Source organism: Cavia porcellus, unplaced genomic scaffold (genome assembly GCF_034190915.1).
Source record: "Cavia porcellus strain 051 isolate PalLab524CR breed Dunkin Hartley unplaced genomic scaffold, mCavPor4.1 scaffold_32, whole genome shotgun sequence".
NCBI classification, from domain to species: domain Eukaryota; kingdom Metazoa; phylum Chordata; class Mammalia; order Rodentia; family Caviidae; genus Cavia; species Cavia porcellus.
Window position 1 is genome coordinate 21,845,214 of NW_026947515.1, and position 23,132 is coordinate 21,868,345.

The 23,132-nt window shown below is 44.9% G+C and overlaps 1 protein-coding gene across 1 annotated transcript; it reads left to right on the top strand.

Annotated features, from left to right (window-relative positions):
• The first annotated feature begins 7,025 nt into the window (after nt 1–7,025).
• On the top strand, nt 7,026–22,793 carry LOC106027663 (uncharacterized). The gene is made up of 5 exons (XM_063242685.1): nt 7,026–7,092; nt 8,053–8,239; nt 8,365–8,623; nt 10,068–10,202; nt 21,687–22,793. Exons 1-5 carry the CDS (start codon nt 7,026–7,028, stop codon nt 21,972–21,974), a joined length of 936 nt encoding a protein of 311 aa, XP_063098755.1. The 3' UTR covers nt 21,975–22,793.
• Nucleotides 22,794–23,132: the final 339 nt, after the last annotated feature.

Here is a 23,132-nt window from a genome sequence, read left to right on the forward strand (position 1 = left end):
CCATAAAAACTAAACAACTAACTTTTTACTGCCAGGAGGTCTGGCCAACCTACCCGCTTATCGGCAAGCCTTGGCCCAAAAAAGGAACATTTGACCCCTGCATTCTCAGGAACTTGTACGATTTTTGTCAAGCTGGCAACAAGTTATTAGAACTCCCTTATGTCCAAGCCTTTCTTATTCTGAGAACACGCCCATCTCTCATTAAGTCTTGTGCTCCAGCTGAGATACTTTTAGCTAAGTCTACTGCGCCGCAAACTTTTCCGTCCTGCCCTCCGTTGTTTTCCCAGCCGCCGCCTGCCTACCACCAAACTCGTTCCCTGCCGTTCTCTCCCGCTGGACCGCTCTCTCCTCCCCCTATGCCTGATTCTCTCAGCAGCTCTAATCCCTCTCCTTGGCAGATACCTCCCACTGTACGATCGTCTCCCTCTCCGCCTTCCAGGACCCATAACTCTCCCAGCAGCTCTAATCCCTTTGTGTCGCAGTTATCTCCCGATGTTCCATCCTCTCCCCCGCCTTCTCCTGGGACCCATAACTCTCCCAGCGGCTCTGATCCCTCTGTTAGTGCTTCCTCACAGTCTCCGACTTCTCCTGAGAATTCTGTATCCCCTACAGCATTCTCACCACCTGCCCACCATACTAGGTCTCGGTCGCTATGTTCTTCCAGCAGGCCGCGTGATTGTTCCAGCTTGCGCCAGGAACAGTCGCCATGTTGCAACCCTCTGCCACATGGCATGGCGCCGCCATGTTCAGGAGGGCCACATGGCGACAGGGCGCTGCCATGTTCCCAGGCGCCGCCATGTTTTGGGTCACGTGACAGGGCGCCGCCATGTTCCCAGGACCCTCACTGTCAACAGGCGTCTCCTTGTGGCTCCTCTTGTGAACTACAACAGCCGCCCTGTTGCAGTGCATATGATGCTTCATTGTGCTGCCGACAGCAGTCCTCTCGCTGCAAGGCACACAGTGAGACGCCATCTGCTCGTGTTTCCCAGGGTGACTGGCAGCAGCTCTGTAGCCGCTCTACAGATGATTGCTCACATGCGCCTACTGGAAGGATAGCTGCTCAATGGCCCTCTGCTCCAGAATCTCCTCAGGCTCTGCTACCGCTTCGGGAGCAAGTTGGCCCCGAGGGACTTGTTAACATCCATGTGCCTTTTTCCCTTTCTGATCTATCTCAGATTACCCTTAAATTAGGTAGCCTCTCTGTTGACCCACAGAATTATATCAGGCAATTTAAATTTATTACTAATTGTTATGATTTACATTTTAAGGACATTTATAATGACTCTGGGCCTATAGCTGTGCCAGAGCAGGTCAAACATACTAACTATAACAAACTTTTAAAACAGGTCCAGGAAGCTAATCAAAACCCAGCTGTGTTCCTAAATTGGCTTTCTAATCCTCGAGCCCTGCAAGCAGTTCCAGCTTCGCGCGCTGTGTCAGGCCGCCATCCCAGCCCCTCCCTCCCCCATGCGCCGTCGTGGCCGCTGCCACCTTACACGTTTCCAGGGGCAGTCTGAGCCCGCCCCTGCACGCTACATCCCAGCGCTTGCCCCACCCACTGGGCGTGCTCTGCCGGAGCGCCGTGAAACAGCAGCTCAGCGGCTCTGCTCAGGCATGCTTTTTTACAATTTGGCTCTGCTCAAAAGATGTTTTTTATTACAATTCTCAAACCATTTAATCAAGGTTATTGGCCACCTGATAATTTTACCAGCCTTGTTTATCAATCAAAGCCTTCACCAATCTCCTGTTTAACAACTAAGGTTATAAATTCCTTTTTGCTGGGAACCACTAGCTCTATTTCAAGACAAGTGTTTTCTTCAAAGTTTTATTTTATTTGTCTTGGTTCATACTACTGCAAATAACAACTTTAAAAGTAAATGTGTTCAGAATTTGACAGTATTAGATCAGTTTTGATAGATTTATTCATAAGATTGCTAAACCTTTACTGCAAAACATTTCCATTAAAGCCTTGTTTGGCAGACGAAAGCTTTGTTAATTCTACGTGTCACCCTATAAAAAAAGCAATATCCCATCCAGATAAAGCCTGCTCTCTGATCTAAAATGCCAATATTAAATTCCTACATACTTACTTAATTCTACTATAGTCTAAATCCCAAACAAAAAGGCAAAACTTGACCTTCAATCCTTAGAGAGATCTTAATATGGTTTTTCATATTTTTAACACTTGTGACACTTGGAGTTCTGAGGCAGGTAAACCTACACAAGGTGGAGCTGCCTGGCCCCTCCATGGACCACGCTCAAATGCAGCAGAAGATACTGGGCAAGAAAATGCCCCATCCTGGCATTCTTTGAGACCTTACTCCAGGGCTACTGGACTGTCCTAGCCACCAGAGAGTGGGTAAGTCATCCTAAGTAATAGCCCTCACAGGAACTGTCGACACTGCCAGATTCGTCACCGACAGAAAATCGCTGCTAAAGACTGAGAAGACTCAGGGCCAGCAGCCCCCTTTGTGGGTGTCTGTCTCGGATTCCAAGTCGCACTAAAGTCTCAGGTAAGACATTCTCTATATTTGTGGACATAGAGGCCATATATACAGAGTTCTTCCTGAGTATTCAGGCTGGTATATTAAGTCCTCAATCTCTATGACAGGGTATTGATGGTCAACCTATGCCATTTACAAACAGGGCCTATTTTGTGCAGGTCCCAGTCCTAAATCTTAAAATGCCTTTTATACAGGCTGACTTAGACACACTGAGGCCTCAACAGCTTCCACCTGTTGTTGCTGGTGGACCCTTCCTCAGTGATACAGACCACCCCCTTCCTATCTTATTCACCAATTTCTCAGGTACCTTGGTCAAGACTGACAGATACATTTTTATCTTCTTACTTGGTTTATACTTTTTCAGGATACATAAAAGCCTTTCTCATACTTGCTAAAGTTCTGTTACAGCAAATCATTCCAAGGACTACAACCAGGTTACAGTGACCCATGCCTAAATCAAAGTTGCTAGACTGCCATTCTGGTTTCACATCGCTCAGGCTAACAGGTGCCCTTCCAGCCCTAAATCTGATCATTCTCAGTGGTCATCTCATCTTCTGTCGCCTACCCGTCTCCGTCTCACAAAGGCCTCGCAGCCACAGTTAACAGGCTAAGTCATGTTTTGTTATCCACTTTGGTTCCTAATTTCTTACATTTTATGATCATTTTTACAGCAGGACTCTTTAGCAGTATTGCCTACAGACTCCAACGTCATGCATACCAGAGACAAGCCTTACCAACCTACTGTCTTAATTTTTATGCTTTCAGATGGGGGAGTAAGCACCTCTCATAACTCCACTCCTCCTAACCCCACGTTTAATTTTCAGAATTCTGCCTTACCATGGAAATGTTTCTACCTCAACATGGTCCTGATAGAATGATATGTCTAAATCAAAGGCACCTTTCCTTCTACCTCACCTGGGTCCTTAAATATGACAGTGCCATGTCTCCTCATAACATTTTGTCTCTTTGTTTTTCCAGTCTGACATACGTGCATTCACCAGTGAAGTTGTCCTGGCTAAAACACCTGGCAGCAGCGTCTACCTGGGCATCAACCTTCATCCCGTCGACTCCCCTAGGCTCCAGTACAGCGCCCTTTGCCAGCAGGAAGTAGTTAAAGAGAGAAATCTTCGCCCCTTTTCATAATAATAACCATAAGACGGGATACGAAAGGTTTTGGCCCAGACAGGACACTGTAGCCAGGAAAGCCACAACCGGAAGCAGGAAGCCCCATCTTGCCCTGCCCCTAAGAAGTTACCTGTGATGCCATCTTCCCGCCCCTGGGAATTTACATATGGCGCCAAACCTAGGACCAATGGGCTACCTGTGTATCCCTAATGCCCGCCTTAGGTTCTACTCCAAACCAAGGCTATTTACAGGCCCCCACGCCGCGTGTCCGCCGGAGAGATCGCCGGACGCCAGCGGTGGGGGTTGCCGGTCATCTCTCTCCGTGTTCTCAGAATAAAGGCCGCTTTTTATTTTATATTTCTCATCTTTTGTTAATATTTTTCATCTTTTGGAAATAACTCTATCAGTTACCAGGATACCATGCCTAGCTCTACATGTCATTAGAATCAGAGATGTTTCCGCTCTTCATGGCATCCCCAGTGCTACAAGACCTTTATAGATAGTGAGAATTCAACATATTCATTCCTTCAGTCAATCGTTGGGTGCCTCCAGCCGACAAAAGCTTTAGCATTGGGAGACAACATGCACTTTTGGGAATCCTGAGAAACTAAATGCGACCAAAGCAAAAGTTTTGAGAAGGAAATACTGAGAAAGAAGGCTAGTGTATAGTGTAGCCGGTCTGAATTAGTTTTCAAAAGACTTTGTAGCTCTTCTAAGAATTTTGGACTTTATCCTGTAAACTAGAGGGTTGCCACTGAACCAAGAAACACCAGGAACTTCTCTTTTCATCTTAGAATGGTTTATTCTCAAATGTAAATGTACTTAAGAATCACCAGAGAGCACAGGGCCTGCCTGGCAAGCATGAAATTGTGAGTTTGCTTCTCGGAGCCAAAAAATAAACAAGCAAAAAAAACCACCTGAAAGCTACCAAGGCGGAGGCCATACAACAATGTAGCCAGTGCCTGGAATGATGCAGCCACAGGCCAAGGAGGACCTGTGGAAACGGAAGAGAAAGCAGGAATCATCCCTTGGAGCCCTCCGCAGAAGTGCCACCATCTTGATACCTGGATTTTGGACTTCTGGCTTCTAGAACTGTGAGATTTGTTTTGTGTTCTTTTCTTTTTCTTTTTTTCTTTCTTTCTTTTTTTTTTTTTTTTTTTTTTTGTACTTGGAATCAAACCCAAGGGCACTCCCCTACTGAAATACATCCCCACACCTTAAAAAAATAATTTTTTGTTCTTTTTGAGACAGTGTCTTCTAAATGTCCCAGTTGGGATTCAAACTTGTGATTCTTCTGTCTTAATCTTCTGCTGGGATTATACTCATGTGCCACCAGGCCTGGATAATAAATTTGTTTTAAGTCAAAATAAAAAGTTCATGAAAAGGAGGCTTCCGTTCATAATGCCAAGGGTCCCAAGGCTTTTTTTTTTTTTTTTTTTTTTTTGTACTGGGAATCAAACTCAGGACCTTGTGCTTGCCAGGCAGGCATTTGTGCTGATGAGCTACACCCATGCATCTAAGACTTTTGGTTTGTTTGTTTGTTTTTTGGTACCAGTTATCAAACTCACAACCTTGTGGTTACACAGTAAGCACTTGAGCCAGAGCTAAATCTCTGACCTCCAAGACTTTATTTCATGCATATTTTCAGTACATCACAGTTATATGTATGTTTTTGTTTTCTTTTGCTTTTTGAGATCTCACTATTCAGTTCAGGCTGAACTTGAACTCACTTTGTAGCCCAGGCTGGTCTGGAATTTGCAATGATCCCCTGCCTCAGCCTCCTGAGTGCTGACATTATAGGTGTGTGCCACCATGGCCAGCAGTGAAGTTATGTTTGCTTGCAGGATTGGCACATCTTTATAGCATATCTTGCTCATTTCTTATCCCTTTATACTCTGCTGCCCCATTTCCACCACACATTTGACCAGATTCTTACTTCTTTATTATTATTATTATTCTTTTTGAGACACTCTTGCTATGCAGTTCAGGCTGGCCTTGAGCTTACTCTGTAGCCGAGGCTGGTCTCAAATTTGCAATGATCCCCCTGCCTCAGCCTCCTGAGTGCTGGAATTATGAGTGTGCCACCATTCCTGGCTTATTTTTGTTTTTTTCAGACAGGGTCTCACTATGCAGTTCAGCCTGGTCTTCAGCTCCTCCCTGTAGTGCAGGCTGGTCTCAAACCCACAATGATCCTCCTGACGCAGTCTCTGAAGTGCTGGGATTACAGGCCTGTGCCACCATACCTGGCTAAGATTTATATTTAAACCAGTATTGTAGGGCTGGGGATTTAGCTCAGTAGCATAAGTACCTGCCTTGCAAGCACGTGGTCATGAGTTAGATCCGATACCCATTAAAAAAATAATAATAAAATAAAAAACTCACATTGTAGGCACCAAGATAGTATTTTTTTTGTCTTTTTCCTTTTTATTGGTACCGGGGATCGAACTCACGACTGACTGGTTGCAAGGCAGGCGCTTATGCCACTGAACTAAATCCCCAGTCCCCCAAGACAGTGTTTTAAAGCAAGAAAAGCAATGCTGGGGTTGGTGGCTGAGGCCTGTAATCCTACCACTTTGAGAGGCTAAAGCAGGAGTATTTCAAAATGGAGTCAGCTTGAGCTACTTGGCAATTTAGTGAAATGCTGTCTCCAGATAAAATAAAGCATATGAAAGGGCTTGGATGTAGCTCAGTGGGAAGACATTGGGTTCAATCCCCAGTACCATACATACAAAAAAGAGACAACCAGTAACCATTCAGGTGGGCAGCATCATAACTCTGGGGAGAGTTGGACCAGATCAAATAAGGCTTTTCCTACCTCCTCTAATCAATCTGCCTATTTTGGCCTGCCTCACACCAAGACCTTCAGCCTCTTCATGGAGAACTGGAAAGAGCCCATGAAAAGCTCCGTCCTGGGCCAGGCGTGGTGGTGCACACCTTTATTTCCAGCATTTGGGAGGATGAGACAGGAGGATCACTGCAAGGCCAGCCTGGGCTACACAGTGAGTTCTAAGCCAGCCTAAACTACCCAGACTCCATGCCAAAAAAACCAAAAAGCAAACAAAGAAACAAGCTCCATCCAAAGCCAGAGGCTGAACGGAAGATGGGTTTGGTAGATACTGTATTTAGAATGACTGGGTGGAAGTATGTTGAAGGACAGTAGAAAAAGGGGGACAAAATGGCTTCAGACCTCACTTATTTTAATGGTATGCCATCTGGGTTAAGAGCCTGTGTCAGAAAGAATTCCTGTAAGGAGAAGTAAAAAGATACGGTTTGGTTGAGATTTGCTGAGTTTGAAGTGCTTCTGGGATATCCAAGTAGGGATGTTCAAAGTCAGCAGCTCAAAGAAAGATCTGGTGGAGGTACATGGATTCGAGAGTCATTAGCTAACAGACAGTAATGGGAATGAGTGAAATCATTGCAGGAGAGGAAATACAGAAGTCTGGAACAAAACCTCAAAGAACGGGTAAGGAAAAGTTGAAGAGTAAAAACTTGACATAACAGGAAAACCAGCTTTCAGAGTTCAAAAGGAGTGACAAACGGAATGTATACTGAGCTCAGCAATGGTGACTCTGAAGAGAGTGACTGGAGCTACAGGTGCAGTACCAGATGGCAGTGGATTGAGCAGTGGGAGATGGAGGTTGGAGACTGCTGGCACAGGCATTTTTCAGGCTGATGGGCCAAGAATGGAGTCTTATGGTCATAATAGAATAATCTGAGGGATTTTGTTGTTGGGACGTTTTTTTAAATTTGTTTTTGCTTTGGGAGGCAAGGTCTCCCTACCAAATCCAGGCTGTCCTCGAACTCACAGCAACCCTCCTTCCTCAGCCTCGGGGCTGGAGTACAGGTGTGAGCCACAAAACCCAGCTGTTGCTGAGTTGTTCTTTGTTTCTATGCTCACAGAAGAGTGGAGACAAAGTACAGCCATTTAGGAAGTAAAAAAAAAAAACTGACTGAGAGGCACAGTATAGAATCTAACGGATAGACATCAGAATTATTCTTCAAACAGGAGGGGTCTATGTCTAGTCTATACGTGGATGGAAGGAGGAAAAGATTGGCTGGTTGGGGAACTTCCTGTTGGGTAGCTCTCCGTGTTCCTCTTGAAGCTGAAGAACAGGCCATGAATAAGAGTTTGTTGAATGGATAAATGAACATTTTTCCTCAGCCAAAATCAAGGGTTAGTAGGGGGACAGAAGTGTTTGTCGTATTTTACGCAAAAGCACGGTGGGAAGCAGGTAGACACTCAAACTTTTAACATTAGAGATGAGGCTGAGAGGAAGTGGGATGTTCCTCTAAACGCGGAGGCTACTGCATTCGGCTGGCAGAGCAAGTTTTTTTTCCAGAGCCTCTTGCTGGGGTTTTGATATAAGCTCTGTCTTCTACGTCTAGTACTTTTGCCTGCCACAGCCTACCTCTTATGTCTAAGGCCTGGAGACTCGTGGTCCTCGCGGAGGACCAGCTGGAAGCCACTTTGATTATGTTCCAGCACAGAAGGGGATCATACAGCCCCGCCCAGGGCCAGGCGCGCCCCCGCGACAGGCGGAGTGCGCGTGTTCAAGCAACTTCCCACCGGCCAGGCGGGCACCTAGCCCGGGCAGCGGCAACCCGGCGAGGTAGGGGTGAGGGGTGGGGGGTGAGGTGTGGGGGGTGGGTGGTAGGGGTGAGGGCGTGTTTGGGTTGGGGGGGGGGGGTTTGGGGTTGGCGTGGTTATCTAAGCGTTGCGCGCTCCCGCGAGGAGGCCACCAATAGAAAGTCCCGCCAGGTCGTGCTCGCGCACGCAGGGTGGGCGGAAGAAGCGCACGACGTGCGCGCGCCCTCTACCTCGCCACCGCCGCCGCCTCCTACCGCGTCCCACTGCCTCCTGTGGTGCTGCTTGTGTGCTCCTTTGGCCGACCTGGTACCTCTTTTGTGAAGCTGCAGCCAAGAAGACTGGCGCCGATGAAAAGTCTAAGGTGAGCTCCATGCCGCCTTCTCTCTTCAGCTCGCGACAGGCAACGGTAGGGCTAGGGTCTGGCCGGAGCCCACCCGGGGCTCCCCGCGCCTTCTCGGGCCCCCCTGGGGCGGCCACGGCTCCGGCCGGGCGCTCCGCCTCATTTCCCCCTCCCTCTTTTCCTCCCTCCTGTGCGGGAGGAGGCCTGTCGCCCTCCCCAGCCTCCCAGTGCGCGCGGCGCGAGACGGGCGGCAGATCGCGGGCTCCCGCTGCCCACCGGCTCTGCGCGGGCTTCTCTGCCGGTGCGTGGGCCCCGAGGCTGCGCGGCGTCGGCGGTGGCGGGAGTCCCCACGGCCCAGGCTTCCCTCAGGCTGGGGGCCGCGGCGGCCGGGCGACGGCTCGCGGCAAATCATGGGCTGCTGCGGGGCTTCGAGGCCGATGCCCTCGGACAGTCACGCTCAGCGGTTGGGCATTCCGGGGAGTGTTTCCACTTTAAGGGCCTCGGGGACCTGAGGGGGGAGGGTCAGCGGCCCTTCCTCAGGTGCCAGCGCCCCTAGAACCGGGGGGTACCTTGTAGTTTCAGGAAGTTGGAGCCTGACATAAGCGACCTTAGACTTGGTGGAACAGAACTTCTGAGCGCGGGTTTTTTGTTTTTTGTTTTTTTTTCCTGAGCGCGGTTTTTGAGGTACCAGGCGGCTTCCGGTGAGCATGGGAACGTGCGTCTGAGAAGCAAAAGGAACTTGCTTCTTTGGGGTGCATTGACACCGCCTTTGCTTTCCGAAGTGCTTTAAGGGCTGCAGAATTCCTTTCGCACTAGATTTTGGTGAACTTCGAGTTGAGTTGAAATCTACCAGGAAGACATAGAAGAAAACAGTGCATTTTACTCATAACAACAAAGGGAAGGGAATATAAGACCACCTAACTAAAAATAAAAGAAAATGAAGCTGCTAATAGAATCCAGCATTAATCGTGGTTCTCAGTTACTGATGCTCCCAAGAGGGTCATTCGTGTGTGTGTGTGCGTGTGTGTGTGTGTGTGTGTGTGTCTGTGTGTTTAATGCGTATATTGAATTTGTTATGGGGCTTAATTTGGTAACTTTGTCAAGAGTCTTGTAATATGTGAATTGCAAGCTCATTTTTCCCCCTCGCCTCTTGCACTCTTTCAGCAGTTATCCTTTAAGTGCTTCCCAAAGAAAAAGACATTTTTATCTATTAGGATATATTAGTGATCGAAAATACCATTTAAAACAATTCAGTCTCAAGATAACGATGCAATAAATTGGGAACCATCACTTAAAATCTGTTACCTTTGATAGTGTGTTACTGTTTCTGTCAGCTACCTAGTACTATTGCAGGGTACCTCTCATATTGACTTCAGTGACTGAAAACAGCTGTTTGCTGTTTTATCGTAGGGAATGAAACCTGTTGATTTGTGCACCAGTTTGGGCTGCTACTACTTTAAAGGGTGCCTAGTTTTCACATTTTCCAACTTATACTTTTTTCTTTCAACAGGAAGGAGTCAAAACTGAGAACAATGACCATATTAATTTGAAGGTGGCGGGGCAGAATGGTTCTGTGGTGCAGTTTAAGATTAAGAGGCATACACCACTTCGTGAACTAATAATGAAAGCCTATTGTAAACAACAGGTGAGCAATTGGTATGTGCAATTTAATTTAATACATTTCAAAAAACAATTTCCTTGAGCCTAGAAACTAAGGGAGCGTAATATTACAGTAACTTTCTGATAGGATAAACATGCATGTATGTCCTTGGTATATCAGCTTTTATTATGTGTTTCATGTATTGATTCCGCATGAAAATTCTGAGTTTGGTTAGTATTACTTAGGACTGTACTATACTGGAAATGTATCAGATTGTAGTCACAGACCTGTTTGGTCCTCAAGACAATGTAATTTTACTTTTGTAAGAAAATATAGTGGACTTGATGAATTTTTCCAGGCTTATTTATTTGGTATTGGGGATTGAACTCATGACCTTGTGCTTGCTAGGCAGGTGCTTATCCTGCTAAATCCCCAGCTCCAGGCTTATTTATTTTTTAAGTTAATTGATTGATTGATTGATTGATTGATTGATTGGTTTGAGACAGGATCTTATCACTGTATAGTCCACGCTGGGCATTAAATTTAGGTTGGCCTTGAATAGTTGGCTATCCTCTTGCTTCAGCCTCCAAAGTGTTGGGTTTACAAGTGTATACCACCACACCTCACATTCTTTTGTTTTTTTTGTTTTCCTCAGCGGTTGGGGTATGCAAGGTGGCACAGGTCTCATCTCAGTATCTGGGTAGTTGAGGTACCATTGCAAATGCAAGGCTGGTGTGGGTAATTTATCTTTATCGTTTTTATCGGTACCAGGGATGGAACTCATGACTGCCTGCTTGCAAGGCAGGCACTTATGCCGCTGAGCTAAATCCCCAGCCCCAGTGGGTGCTTTCTGAGAGCACAGAATTTTATGGATTTAGATCAGCTCCTTTTGTGAAATGAAAAAACAAGGGCCTAAAGGAATTTCCTAAGTCTCAGGGAAGAGGTAGAGCTGAGTCAGCAATGAGATTTGTACTGTAGGGGAGCCCAAGTTCTGGTTTATATAATCCTAAAAGAACATTTTTTTGAACTTTATCTCTTGTCAATCCGAAAACAAGTAGAGAACTTCTTTGATAAGGAAAATCATAAAGAGGAGTAAAACTATCTGACAGAGTAGTTATGAGAAACTAAAGGAAAATGATGACTGTAAGTGATTTAACTGGAAGATATTTCTTGTTGGGGCTTTAAACATTCTGTTTATATTGCTCTTTCCGGCATTCTGTATGCCTTTTCAGTTCTCTGAAATACAAGTGGCTACAAAGGAGTACAACTTTTTTTTGTCTTTTTGAGCCAAGATTTGGCCAGTAATTGAGGCCGCCTTGAACTCATTTTGTAGCCCAGGTTGGTCTTGAAGGCAGTGCTATCCTCCTACCTGAGTGTCTCCTGCCTCAGTCTCTGAAATACTGGGATTATAAGGGAGCGCCACCATGCCCAGCATTTTTTTATTTCTGTTTTAAATGACCACCATTGAGTATACCAGTGGATGTAGTGAAGGCAGGATCCAGGATACAGAAGGTATGTGTTGGGTTACGACCCAGATTCTGGCTGTGTAGCTCAGGCTGGCCTTGAACTGGAGTTTATCTTTCTGTCTCCATCTCTCAAGTGCTGGGGTTACATGGGTGTCCCACCATGCCTGATATTGCTTAGTGTTTGGTGAAGCAGGAATCCAGTATGGAGTGTTTTGTTTGCAAATTTATAATATTCAACAAGGAATGGAGTGGCATTGAATGTTGCTTTCTAAAACCACAAATTGAGTTTGAATGTTACAGATAATGAATTAAAAATTATAGGTGTCACCTGCCTGGTAGGAATGCTTATATTCGAGGAAGACAAGGCATCCTCTAGAAGTGGTGGCAAGCACTTGTGCTAGGGATTTAAAGAAGGCAGTATGATCTTGTTACGCATAGATTTTAAGGCAGATTTAGTGACACCTTGTTAAAGTCAGGGTAAACAAGCGTTACACTAATGTTCACTTTGCCTACAGGGGATCCAACCCAAAGGCACTATCATTGAGCTACACTGCTAACCCTTTATTTTGCCACAGGTTCTCCTTTGTTGCCCAAGATATGTAGGAATTTGGGATCTTCATGCTTTAATCTTCTGAGTAGCTGGGGTTATAGAAATAGCTCCTGTGATTTGCTACAAATGTTTATTAATGAGTACTTTTAATATCTTTAATATGAGGAATGCAGTTTAAATTTTCTTAGTATCATTAATAATTATGGAAGTGGGTAATACAATCTAGTGCTTGTAATTTGAACCTGATACAGGAGTGACTGTAATTTATTCACAATGTAAATCCAACGGTACTTTATTTTCCTGTCTGTTCTTCATTCTGCTATCAGTGCCAACATCTTTGCTTCCCTTCCCCTTACCTTACCTTTTTGTCCGGTAAGTAATGCTCCATGAGTAAAACAGTTGAATCCCTTTTAGAGTAGAGGCATGTTTGGGTCCTTTTGTCATCTGGTGTGAATGATGATGAGATTTTGAAGTCATTCCACTTCTTTCCTTTTAGGGTGATACTGGGAGTGGAGCATAGTCTTTGTGTTGAGCTATATCCCCAACCCTTCTTACTTGGCGGCATTGTTGCTCGGTTCTCCATGCTGGACTTGAATTTGCCATCTTGCCTCAGCCTCTGAAAAGTGTTGGAATTACCAACTGTTCTGCCCAAATTACAAGTGTTTTTAAGTATAGTTACTCTCTTCTGGTGGAAGTGATTTTTGGAGAGGTGTTGTTTTGAGACAGGCTCTTACTATGTAGTGCAGTCTGGCCTGGAACTTGTAATTTTCTTGCCTTAGCCTCCGAAGTGCTGGGGTTACAGGTGTGCACTTCCTAGCCCTGTAGGTAGAAGGTATATATCAAAGGTAAGAACAAATTCATTGCCTAGGCTCTTCTAGAATTGTGCTTTGAGTGAGAGACATGGGCTTGCGTAGTAGTATGGGCTATCTATATAGAAATGAAACTCCTTTTTCATTACTACCACCCTCAAAAACCCTTTTTGTGACCTTCAGTTATCATTGTTAAGCCTGTGATGGATCCCTGACCTTTTTATTTTGTCTTTTTGAAACAGTCTCACTATACAGTTGAGGCTGGTCTTGGGCTCACTTGTAACCCAGGCTGTTCTTAAACTCACAGTGATTTTCCTGCCCCAGCCTCCCAAGTGCTAACCAGCTGACCTCCTTTTTGTAAAGGTTTCAATGTGCATTTTATTTCTGCTCGGTGTGGTAGTTCCTGCCTGTAATCCCAGAATCCACTATGTAACCTAGGCTGGTCTGGACCTCACAGCAGTACTCCTGTCTCAGCCTTCTGAGTATTGGGATTTTTGTACCAAGGATTGAACTCACAACCCTGTGCTTGTCAGGCAGGTACTTATGCTACTCAGCTAAATCCCCAGCCAAAATACATTGTATTTTGAGACAAGAGTCTCGTTCATTGGCGAGGTAGGACTTGAATTTAATCTGCTTCAGTGTAGGGGTCATAGGTGACCATCACCATCCCTGGCTAGCATGCTGTATTTTATTACTTTTATCTATTGTTTTTTTTCTTGAGACAGGGTCTGGCTATGCTGTTCGGGCTGGCCTTGGGCTCCCTTTGTAGCCTAGGCTGGTCTTGAACTCTTTTTGTCTTTTTCGTTTTATTGGTACCGGGGATGGAACTCACGACTGCCTGCTTCCAAGGCAGGTGCTTATGCCACTGAACTAAACCTCCAGCCCCTGGTGTTGAACTCTTGCAAGGATCCTCCTACCTTAGCCTTCCGGGTGCTGGGATTACAGGAGTGTGCCACCATGCCCCGCTGTTAATTTTTTTTTTTTTTTTTTAAGTTTTTGTTTTTTTGGTTCTGGGGATGGAACTCAGAACCTTGCGCTTGCCAGGCAGGCACCTACACCACTGAACTAAATCCCCATCACATGCTGTATTTTAAAAGAAAATTAAGCATCACCTCCTCTCCCGGTCTTTTTTTTTTTTTTTTTTTTTTTTTTTTTTGGTCTTTTTCATTTTTATCGGTACCGGGGATCGAATTCACGACCGCCTGCTTGCAAGGCAGGTGCTTATGCCGCTGAGCTAAATCCCCAGCTCCTCGTTTTTGTTTTGAGAGATTCTCCCTGTGTAGTACAGGCTGATCTCAAACTCTCAGTGTCCCTTCTGCGTTAGCCTCTGGAGCGCTGACATTGCAGGTGTGTACTACCATGCCTGGCAAAGAGAGCTTTTGATAAGTGACTCTGCAAACCCTGAGAATAGCCAAGCAGGCACATAATCCCAGCCATTCACAGGCTAAAGCAGAATAGAGAATTTGAGCCCAGTTTAGTCTCCCTGGAAAGTTGAAGACCAACTTGGGTTACATAGTGAGAGCCTATCTCAAGAGGACACCACATTTGGGCTGGGGATTTAGCTCAGCGGCATAAGCACCTGCCTTGCAAGCAGGCAATCGTGAGTTCTATCCCGGGTACAGATACAAAAAAAAAAAAAAGATGGCCTTTGATTCCTTAAGATTATATATCACTTCAGTTTATTCTGATACTTCATATGGTTTTGGGTGGGCAATCATGTATGGTAGAGGCTTTTTTACACTCTCCTACTTGAAGATTTACAGACTGAGGTTGGAGATATAGCTTAGTGGTATAAATGCCTACCTGGTAAGTGCAAGATTGTGAGTTTGATCCCTTGTATTAAAAAAAAAAAATCGACCATGCCTGGCTGGATTTATTTAAATTGTTGTTTTATTTTGAGCTATCCTATTGTTCAGTATGTGGCCTAAGTTGGCCTTGAATTTGTGGCAGTCTTGCCTCAGCCTCTTGAGTGATACAATTATAGGCTTGCATCAGTGTGCCTGGCTAGATCTTTGATACTTACGAATTTGATTTATCCACCATTAAAAATTAGGAAGACATTACATATGACATGTTACACATCCAGATGTTTTGTTAATAATCTTTGAAGATTTGACTGTGAGTTTTCCAGGGAAGGATAGTGAAATTTCCATTTATGAAACTCCATGAAGCAGTTGCATCTTCCAGCCACAAGGAGGTGCTACATTCTCTTAATAAATGGAAGGAAAATGGTTTGTTTTGAAGGCAATTAAAATTTGACAGAAAAAAAATTAACATTTCTTCTGAGTATGGTTGTATATACCTATATTCCCACCACTTAGGATTCTGAGGAAGGAGAGTCTCTTCAAGAGCAGCCTGTACTTATTTAACACAGGTCCTAACCATGGTTTGTGGTTTTTTTTAATAAGGCCTTATTTAAAATGTCAGGCTACCTTTGAATTTAGGTTGTTAAGTTATTTGTCTTTATTTTCAGTACCAATGATCCAACTCATGACCTACCACTTGACAGATAGGTGCTTGTGCTTCTGAGCTAAATCCTTGGCCCTTATTTGTCTTTTTGAGACAATTTGTAGTCTGGCCTTCAACTCACTTTGTAGCCTAGGCTGTCTTCCATTTTGCAGTGATCTTCCTGTCTCTGCCTCCTGAGTGCTATGGGATTACAAGGCATATGCCACCACAACTAGCTTGCCTTTGAATTTAGGATCCTCTTGTCTCAACCTCCCAGAATGTTGGAGTTACAGGCTTATCTAATTATATGCAGTTTAATTTAGAATTCCATTCATGAGGTTAGAGTGGATTTATTTACTTATATTTGAGATAGGATCTTGCTGTGTAGTTCAGACCATCCTTGTACTTATTGTGTAGCCCAGGTTGGCCTTGAACTCACATAGTTCCTCCTACCTCAGCCTTCCAGTCTCTAGGATTAAGGCTAGTGCCACCACGCCCTGGCCAGAATGGATTTGTTTTAGAATCTCACCACCTGTTTTTAGTTTTGGTTGGAGTGGGGGAGTTGTCTGGGATTGAATTTGGCTTTTAATACTGAGTTATATTGTCAGTTCTGTAAATTTGAGAATCGGGGCTGGGGATTTAGCTCAGTGGCATAAACGCCTGCCTTGCAACTCTATAGTCGTGAGTTCGATCCCTGGTACCGATAAAAAAAAAAGAGACCAAAAAAAAATTTTACATTTGAGAATCGCACTGAGTTGTCCAGGTGAGACTTTAATTTGTACTCTTCCTACTTCCATCATGGAATGCTGAGATTACAGGTGTGTGTCCTGTGCTTGGCTTTGTGATCTATTCTAGTCCAGATAAATTCCCTGGACTGGGCTTGAACTTGGAATCCTCTTTTCTGAGCCGTTTGTAGTACTGGGATTACAAGTACGCCACCACATCCACCTTTTTATTCCCTTATGTCTCCTTCTGTCCTTTTTTGCCCCCAGCGCTTCTGCATGTTAGGCAAGCACTCTACAAATTAGCTACACCTCCAGTAATTTGTTTTCTAAAAGATTTTTTTAGTATATGACAGCATTTATTGTGGGGAGCTGGTAAGTGTATATGACACAATTTAATTTATTTTTATTTATTTAGCTTCATTTTCCCTTGTCTACCCACTCCCAGTTCTTTTATAAAGTTTTATTTTGAGCCAGGCATAATGGCCATGCCTGTAATCCTAGCACTCTGGAGACTGAGAGGGAGGATTGCCATGAGTTTGAGGCCAGACTGTGCTTTATAGCAAGACTGGCTCAATAAACCAAAAAGAAAAAAAGTTCTAATTTTTTAATTTTAAGGCAGGATCTCACTAATTTGCCCAGGCTGGCGTTGCACTGTCAAACCTCCTGCCTCATCTTCTTAAGTAGTACAGTTTACAGACCTAGTATCTGTGTTTTGGTTTTTGTTTTGTTTTGTTACGGGGATTGAACTCTCGACCTTGGGCTTGGCAGGCAGACAGAGCTAAATCCCCAGCCCGACCTAGTATTTGTTTTGTTTTGTTTTTTCTTTTTCCTTTTTATCGGTACCGGGGATCGAACTCATGACTGCCTCCTTTCAAGGCAGGCACTTATGCCACTGAGCTAAACCCCCAGCCCCTGACCTAGTATTTGTTAAATACTAGAATTTTTGTTAAATTTGAAAGTCCTAGGATTTCCTGTTGTCTTTTTTTTCCCCCCTGGACAGGGTCTTAAGTTTAGCCTGGCCTTGAGCTCACTTTGTTTTTTTGGGTTTTTTTTTACTGGTACTGAGAGAATCGACTCCCCGTTTGTAATGTAACCCCCCCCCCCCGAGCTATAGAACAGAGCAGTAAGGAATGTTTCACTCCCTAAATCCTCCTTGAGATATCGGGGCAGGACAGGAAGGAATGCATCTGCTAGTCATTAACCACAAGATGATCTGTCCTCTGTAAAGATAAAGATAAGTAAAGGAATGTGCTAGATTAGACCAGGACTCTCGGTCTCCATGGTTACTCAGCCCCAGATCCCTCGAATCAGCATCTGCCAAGTCCTGCGCCGTTCAAAATTAACCAATGCGATCTGCTTCTGTAAACCCGCTTGCTTCCCGCTTGTGCCCTTAAAAACCCTGCACAAATTCCCCTCGTGGCCCTCTGCACTCGTTTGCCTGGAGGACCCCATGCGCATGGAAATAAACTTTTTTCCCTCACCAAGAGTTGAGTCCTTGGGGTCTCTTTCCCTGCGGCGTCGGCCCTAACATCTTGGAGGCCCCAGCGAGATAGCACGTCTCACGGGAGGTGACCTCAACGGCTCTGTGGTGAGTGAGTACGACCGGTCGCTTCTTATTTTTACTCTGAGGATCAATCTACCGGTATTTTACGCCCCGAGCCAAACGGCTCCGATCTAGGGGCAATTTTTGTTACCAGTTTTTGTTATCTGTTATCTGTTCTCTGTTCTCTGTTCTCTGGTGACCGGGGGACGCCCCACACGGTTTTCCGTGACTCACCGTTTGCGATAGGATTTTCCTATCGGTTTGGGGAATTTCATTCCCAATCTGTGGTCCGTCCGGGCCAATTCGGAGACACCCTCTGAGGTGACTCGTTCGGGGAATTTCATTCCCAATCTGTGGTCCGTCCGGGCCAATTCGGAGACACCCTCTGAGGTGACTCGTTCGGGGAATTTCATTCCCAATCTGTGGTCCGTCCGGGCCAATTCGGAGACACCCTGTAAGGTGGCTTGTTTGGAGTGAAACTGATGCGTGAGAGTGAGGTGGCCAGCCTGTTTGTCCTGTGTGTCGTGGGTGTTGTGATTGGTTATTTGTTGTATCGCGCTTGCGTTAACCGCCCTGTGACTGTAGAACATCATGGGACAGTCGACCTCATCCCCATTGTCCCTCACCCTTGACCATTGGTCGGAGGTGCGGAAGAGGGCTCACAATCTCTCCTTGCAGGTCAAGAAGAGTAAATAGCAGGATTTCTGCTCGACTGAGTGGCCTACTTTTTCTGTGGGATGGCCACCAGAGGGGACTTTCCACCTTCCCCTCATCTTAGCAGTTAAGAACATCATCTTCCGCCCCAGATGAGAGGGCAGGTCACCTACATCTTGGTATGGCAGGACCTCAGGGAGGAGCCCCCACCGTGGGTAAAACCCTTCCTTCCTCCGCCTTCTCCTTGGTTGCCTGTTTAAACTTGTTACTAACTTAGGGGCTTGTTGCCCATTTCTGTTGTAGGATCCATATGGCTTATTAGATTCAAGATTCATGATAAGAAAAATTATTTCCTTTAGCTGACCAAACTGTACAAGAAGCTCCCTTTGTTTGTGTCTTTAATGTTGTGGCGCCTTGTTTAATATGTAAGACTTCAATTGATTGCTTGCAACCTCGGCATGCCTTTTTAAAGGAGTATTTTATTTTTTTCTCTCTGGTGAAAATGTAAACATGTGCACATATATATGTATATCTATGGTTGTTAAGAGTCATGTCAACTTTGCCAAGTAAAAACCAGGCGATACTATATTTGAGCCAGTTAAAAGGTTACAGTTTTGTTTTTAAAATACAGCATTTTTATGTGGTAAAAAGACATAAAATAAGCATTTTTTTTAGACTACTAAAAGGTGACTTCAAGGGTTTTGTTGAAAACTTTGATGTTGTCTGAGAAGTGAGAAAAAAAGGGTAATTGACTGGTAATAGTAAAAAGAGGGACAAAGAGAGTGGTCTTCAAGTAAAGGTGTCTGGCTATGCCAGAATGTAGAAAAAGATTAAAGCTTAGTTTGAGAGGTATTATTGTAAGTTGTAGAAGGCTCAAGAGGATGTAAATTTTATTTGTCTTGATTTATAGTACTACAAATAACAGGTTTGACAAGAAGTAAATGTGTTCAAAATTTGACAGTATTAGATCAGTTTTGGTAGAAGTATACATAAGATTGTACTTTGCTGCAAAATGTTTCCATTAAAATGAGATTATAGGTGATACTAGAAATAAGATACAAGTTCTTGCATGTACTGTGAACATCTGGGAGATTATGCAGCACAATTTTGTTACCTGTGAAAAAGCCCTTTTTGTTAAGAATATAATTTTAGTAAAATGATGGCCTGTCATGTGACACCCTTGGACAAAAAGCAGTGTGCCATCCAGATGAAGCTGGCTGTCTGATCCGGAATGCCAAAACCATGTTCTCCTTTTGTGCCACCCTGACTGAACATCCAGAGGTAAGAAGGTTTCCCAATATTGCCAGTTGTTCTCTTTGTAACTCAGTCGGCCCCACATGTTAGACAAAAATTACAAAGGTTTGAGAGGTTTAAGGAAATGCCCCTCAGCCAGTTAATAGAGATAGCACAAAAAGGTCTTTGAGAACTAAAAATTTACAAAAAGATAGCCAAGGTGTTAAAATTGCTCTATGAAAGAAAACTTTTAAAAACCAGACGAGAGTTTCTGGGGGCAGTTGGGTACTGTAGGCTAAATTTTACTGGAAAGCTTGCCTCTATATGACTCCCATAAGGGAGAAACCCAAAATTCGCTGAACTGGACTGATAAATGTAAACAGGCCTTCCAACAGCTCAAGCGGGCCTTGACAGAGGCCCCAGCCCTGGGACTCCCTGACGTTACCAAGCCTTTCATCTTGTTCATAGATAAACTCAGGGACATTGCCAAAAGAGTCCTAACTCAGGACATTGGCCCTTGAAAGAGGCCTATAGCCTACCTCTCCAAAAGACTTGATCCAGTAACAGAAGTATGGCCCCCTGCCTTAAAATACTAGCTACTGTGACAATGTTACTTAAGGAAGCGAAGAAACATGCTTTGGGCAAGTGATTTCTGTGGTAACTTCTCACAGTTTAGAGACTCTTATCAAAACCCCTCCTGAAAAAAAAAAAAAAAAAGGCTCTCAAACACCAGAATTCTACTGTCAAGCCCTGCTTCTAGACCCAGAGTCAATGATATTCAAGACTTCTTCAGCTTTATCCGGAGGAACAAAGGACACCTCTCTCCATGAGTGCGCTGACATCCTCGAACTGCAGCAGAACCTACAGGCTGATCTTACTGACCAGCTTTTGGGAAATGCCGACAACTGTTCGATGAAAGCAGCCTCATCCAAAACGGCAAACGAATGGCCGAGGCAGCAGTGACCACCGAAAAGGAGGTACTCTGGGTTAAGCGGGTAGAGCCTGGCACTTCTGCCCAAAAGGCGTAGCTTGTTGGTTTGACTGAGAGGCTAAAACTAGCCACGGAAAAGAGGGTAAACATTTTTTTTTCCTGAAGATATCCCTTTGCTACTGTACATATACGTGGAAGCCATCTAAAAATGCTCCACAGATTCTAGATTTGCTAGCCGCTGTCTGGCTGCCTCAATGGGTTGCTATTCCTTACAAGGCTCACCCAACCGGAGATGACACTGTCACCTTAGGAAACAGTTTGGCAGATCAAGCTACTTGAAAAATAGCAACCACATTGGAGGGGTCAACCAAGAAAGTAACTGCTCTAATACTAGTCCTCTGACCTTGTCAGAACCAGTCTACACAAAGAAAGACCTACAGTTGGCATCTCAACTTGGAATAAAGTCTCCCACCCCAAGGGGCTAATACCAGTTACCTGATATACAAGTACCGTTACTGGAGACACTAGGGCAGGAGCTGTTACCACCTCTTCGAGCTCTAGATGCCCACAGTGCTTGTTAGTCAACTCAGCCAAGAGCTCTGCGCTGGAGACCACCCGACATCAAGGAATTGTTCCAGGAGAACATTGGAAAGTAGGCTTTATGGACATGGTAAAACTTAATTTACAGGGACACCGCTATCTCTTGGTATTAATAAACATTTTTACTGGCTGGGTAGAGGCTTTCCCTACTAAGTCTGAGTCAGCCTTAGTGGTAGTTAAAAGGCTATCGCATGAGATCATACCTTGATTTGGCCTCCCACTATCAATGGGGTCCGATAATGGCCTGGCTTTCATAGCCCGAGTCACCCAAAAGTTAGCCCAGGCATTAAAGATTAATTAAAACTCCACTGTGCCTATCAGCCACATAGCTCAGGGCAAGTAGAACGTATGAACCAAAGTCTCAAGGACATTTTAGCTAAGCTGTTTTCAAAAACTGGCGATAATTGGATGAGCCTTCTTCCCTTTGCACTGTTAAGAGCTAGATATACCCCATATGTTTCTAGAATTTCCCCCTTTAAAGCCATGTTTGGGAGGCCCCCGCCATTGGTTCCAAGATTGTCAGAAGACAAATTAGCTAAAATTACTAATCGAGATCTTAAGTCCCTGCAGACACTCCAACCTGTGTTGGCCTGGATCCACCAGCTGTTTAGACAAAAACACTTGGACCCGCCTTCAGAGACCAAGGCCCCAGGGACTCCAGTCTTGGTTCGATGTCACCACCATGACTCCCTCAAATCCTGCTGGGAAGGACCTTTCACCGTGGTGCTCAGTACCCCCACTGCCATCAAGGTAGCAGGAAAAACTGCGCGGATTCACTACACTCATGTAAAGCCACGGGAAACAGCAGACAACGAGGGAGATACTCAGTGGACTACACAACAGACTGGTAACCCTTAAAGTTAAAAATTGACTAAAACATAGTTAGATTATGCTGGTCATGAACTGTTTTAGCTTGCTTGTTTTGATTTTAATAACATTGATGCCGACCTTGCATGGCGGCTTTGGTCCCCCACTGTAAGCAAAAAAAAAAAACAATTGTTAAAGATCTTTGTATGGGAGCCCCCTTTAGAAAATGTAAAACGGAATTCTCCTCTATCTCCTTCCCTTGATAAGACCATTACTGACCTTAATCCTAATCCTAGCCATTGCCCCTTGCCTTATTAACCGGATTACCCAATTCACAAGGGAACAAGTTTCTTAGGTCAAAGTAATGGTCATAGGTCAACAATATGAACCCCTAGCTACAACATACCTCTAAGATTAGAGGTCATCCACAAGAAAAAGGGGGGAATGAGAGAATCGACTCCCCGTTTGTAATGTAACCCCCCCCCCCCCCGAGCTATAGAACAGAGCAGTAAGGAATGTTTCACTCCCTAAATCCTCCTTGAGATATCGGGGCAGGACAGGAAGGAATGCATCTGCTAGTCATTAACCACAAGATGATCTGTCCTCTGTAAAGATAAAGATAAGTAAAGGAATGTGCTAGATTAGACCAGGACTCTCGGTCTCCATGGTTACTCAGCCCCAGATCCCTCGAATCAGCATCTGCCAAAGTCCTGCGCCGTTCAAAATTAACCAATGCGATCTGCTTCTGTAAACCCGCTTGCTTCCCGCTTGTGCCCTTAAAAACCCTGCACAAATTCCCCTCGTGGCCCTCCGCACTCGTTTGCCTGGAGGACCCCATGCGCATGGAAATAAACTTTTTTCCCTCACCAAGAGTTGAGTCCTTGGGGTCTCTTTGCCTGCGGCGTCGGCCCTAACAGTACCAGGAATGGAACTCATGACCACGTGCTTGCAAGGCAGGCGCTTATGCCGCTAAGCTAAATCCCCAGCCCCTTGAGCTCACTTTGTAGCCCAGAGTGGCCTCAAACTCAAAACGATCCCCCCAAGTGCTGGAATTACAGGCGTGTGGCACCATGCCCGTCTAAAAATGTTTTTTTTGTTTTATTTTGTTTTGTTTTTTGTCTTTTTGAGACAGGGTCTCGCTATGCAGTTCAGGCTGGCCTTGAACTCACTTTGTAGCCCAGGCTGGTCTTGAGCTCGCAACAATACTCC

Coding starts and splice junctions, on each gene's coding strand:
- LOC106027663 (XM_063242685.1), top strand. CDS start 7,026: ATGGGAATGAGTGAAATCATTGCAGGAGAGGAAATACAGAAGTCTGGA. Junction 8,624..10,067: donor TCAGCTCGCGACAGGCAACG/GTAGGGCTAGGG, acceptor TTCTTTCAACAG/GAAGGAGTCAAAACTGAGAA. Junction 10,203..21,686: donor AAGCCTATTGTAAACAACAG/GTGAGCAATTGG, acceptor AAGTCCCTGCAG/ACACTCCAACCTGTGTTGGC.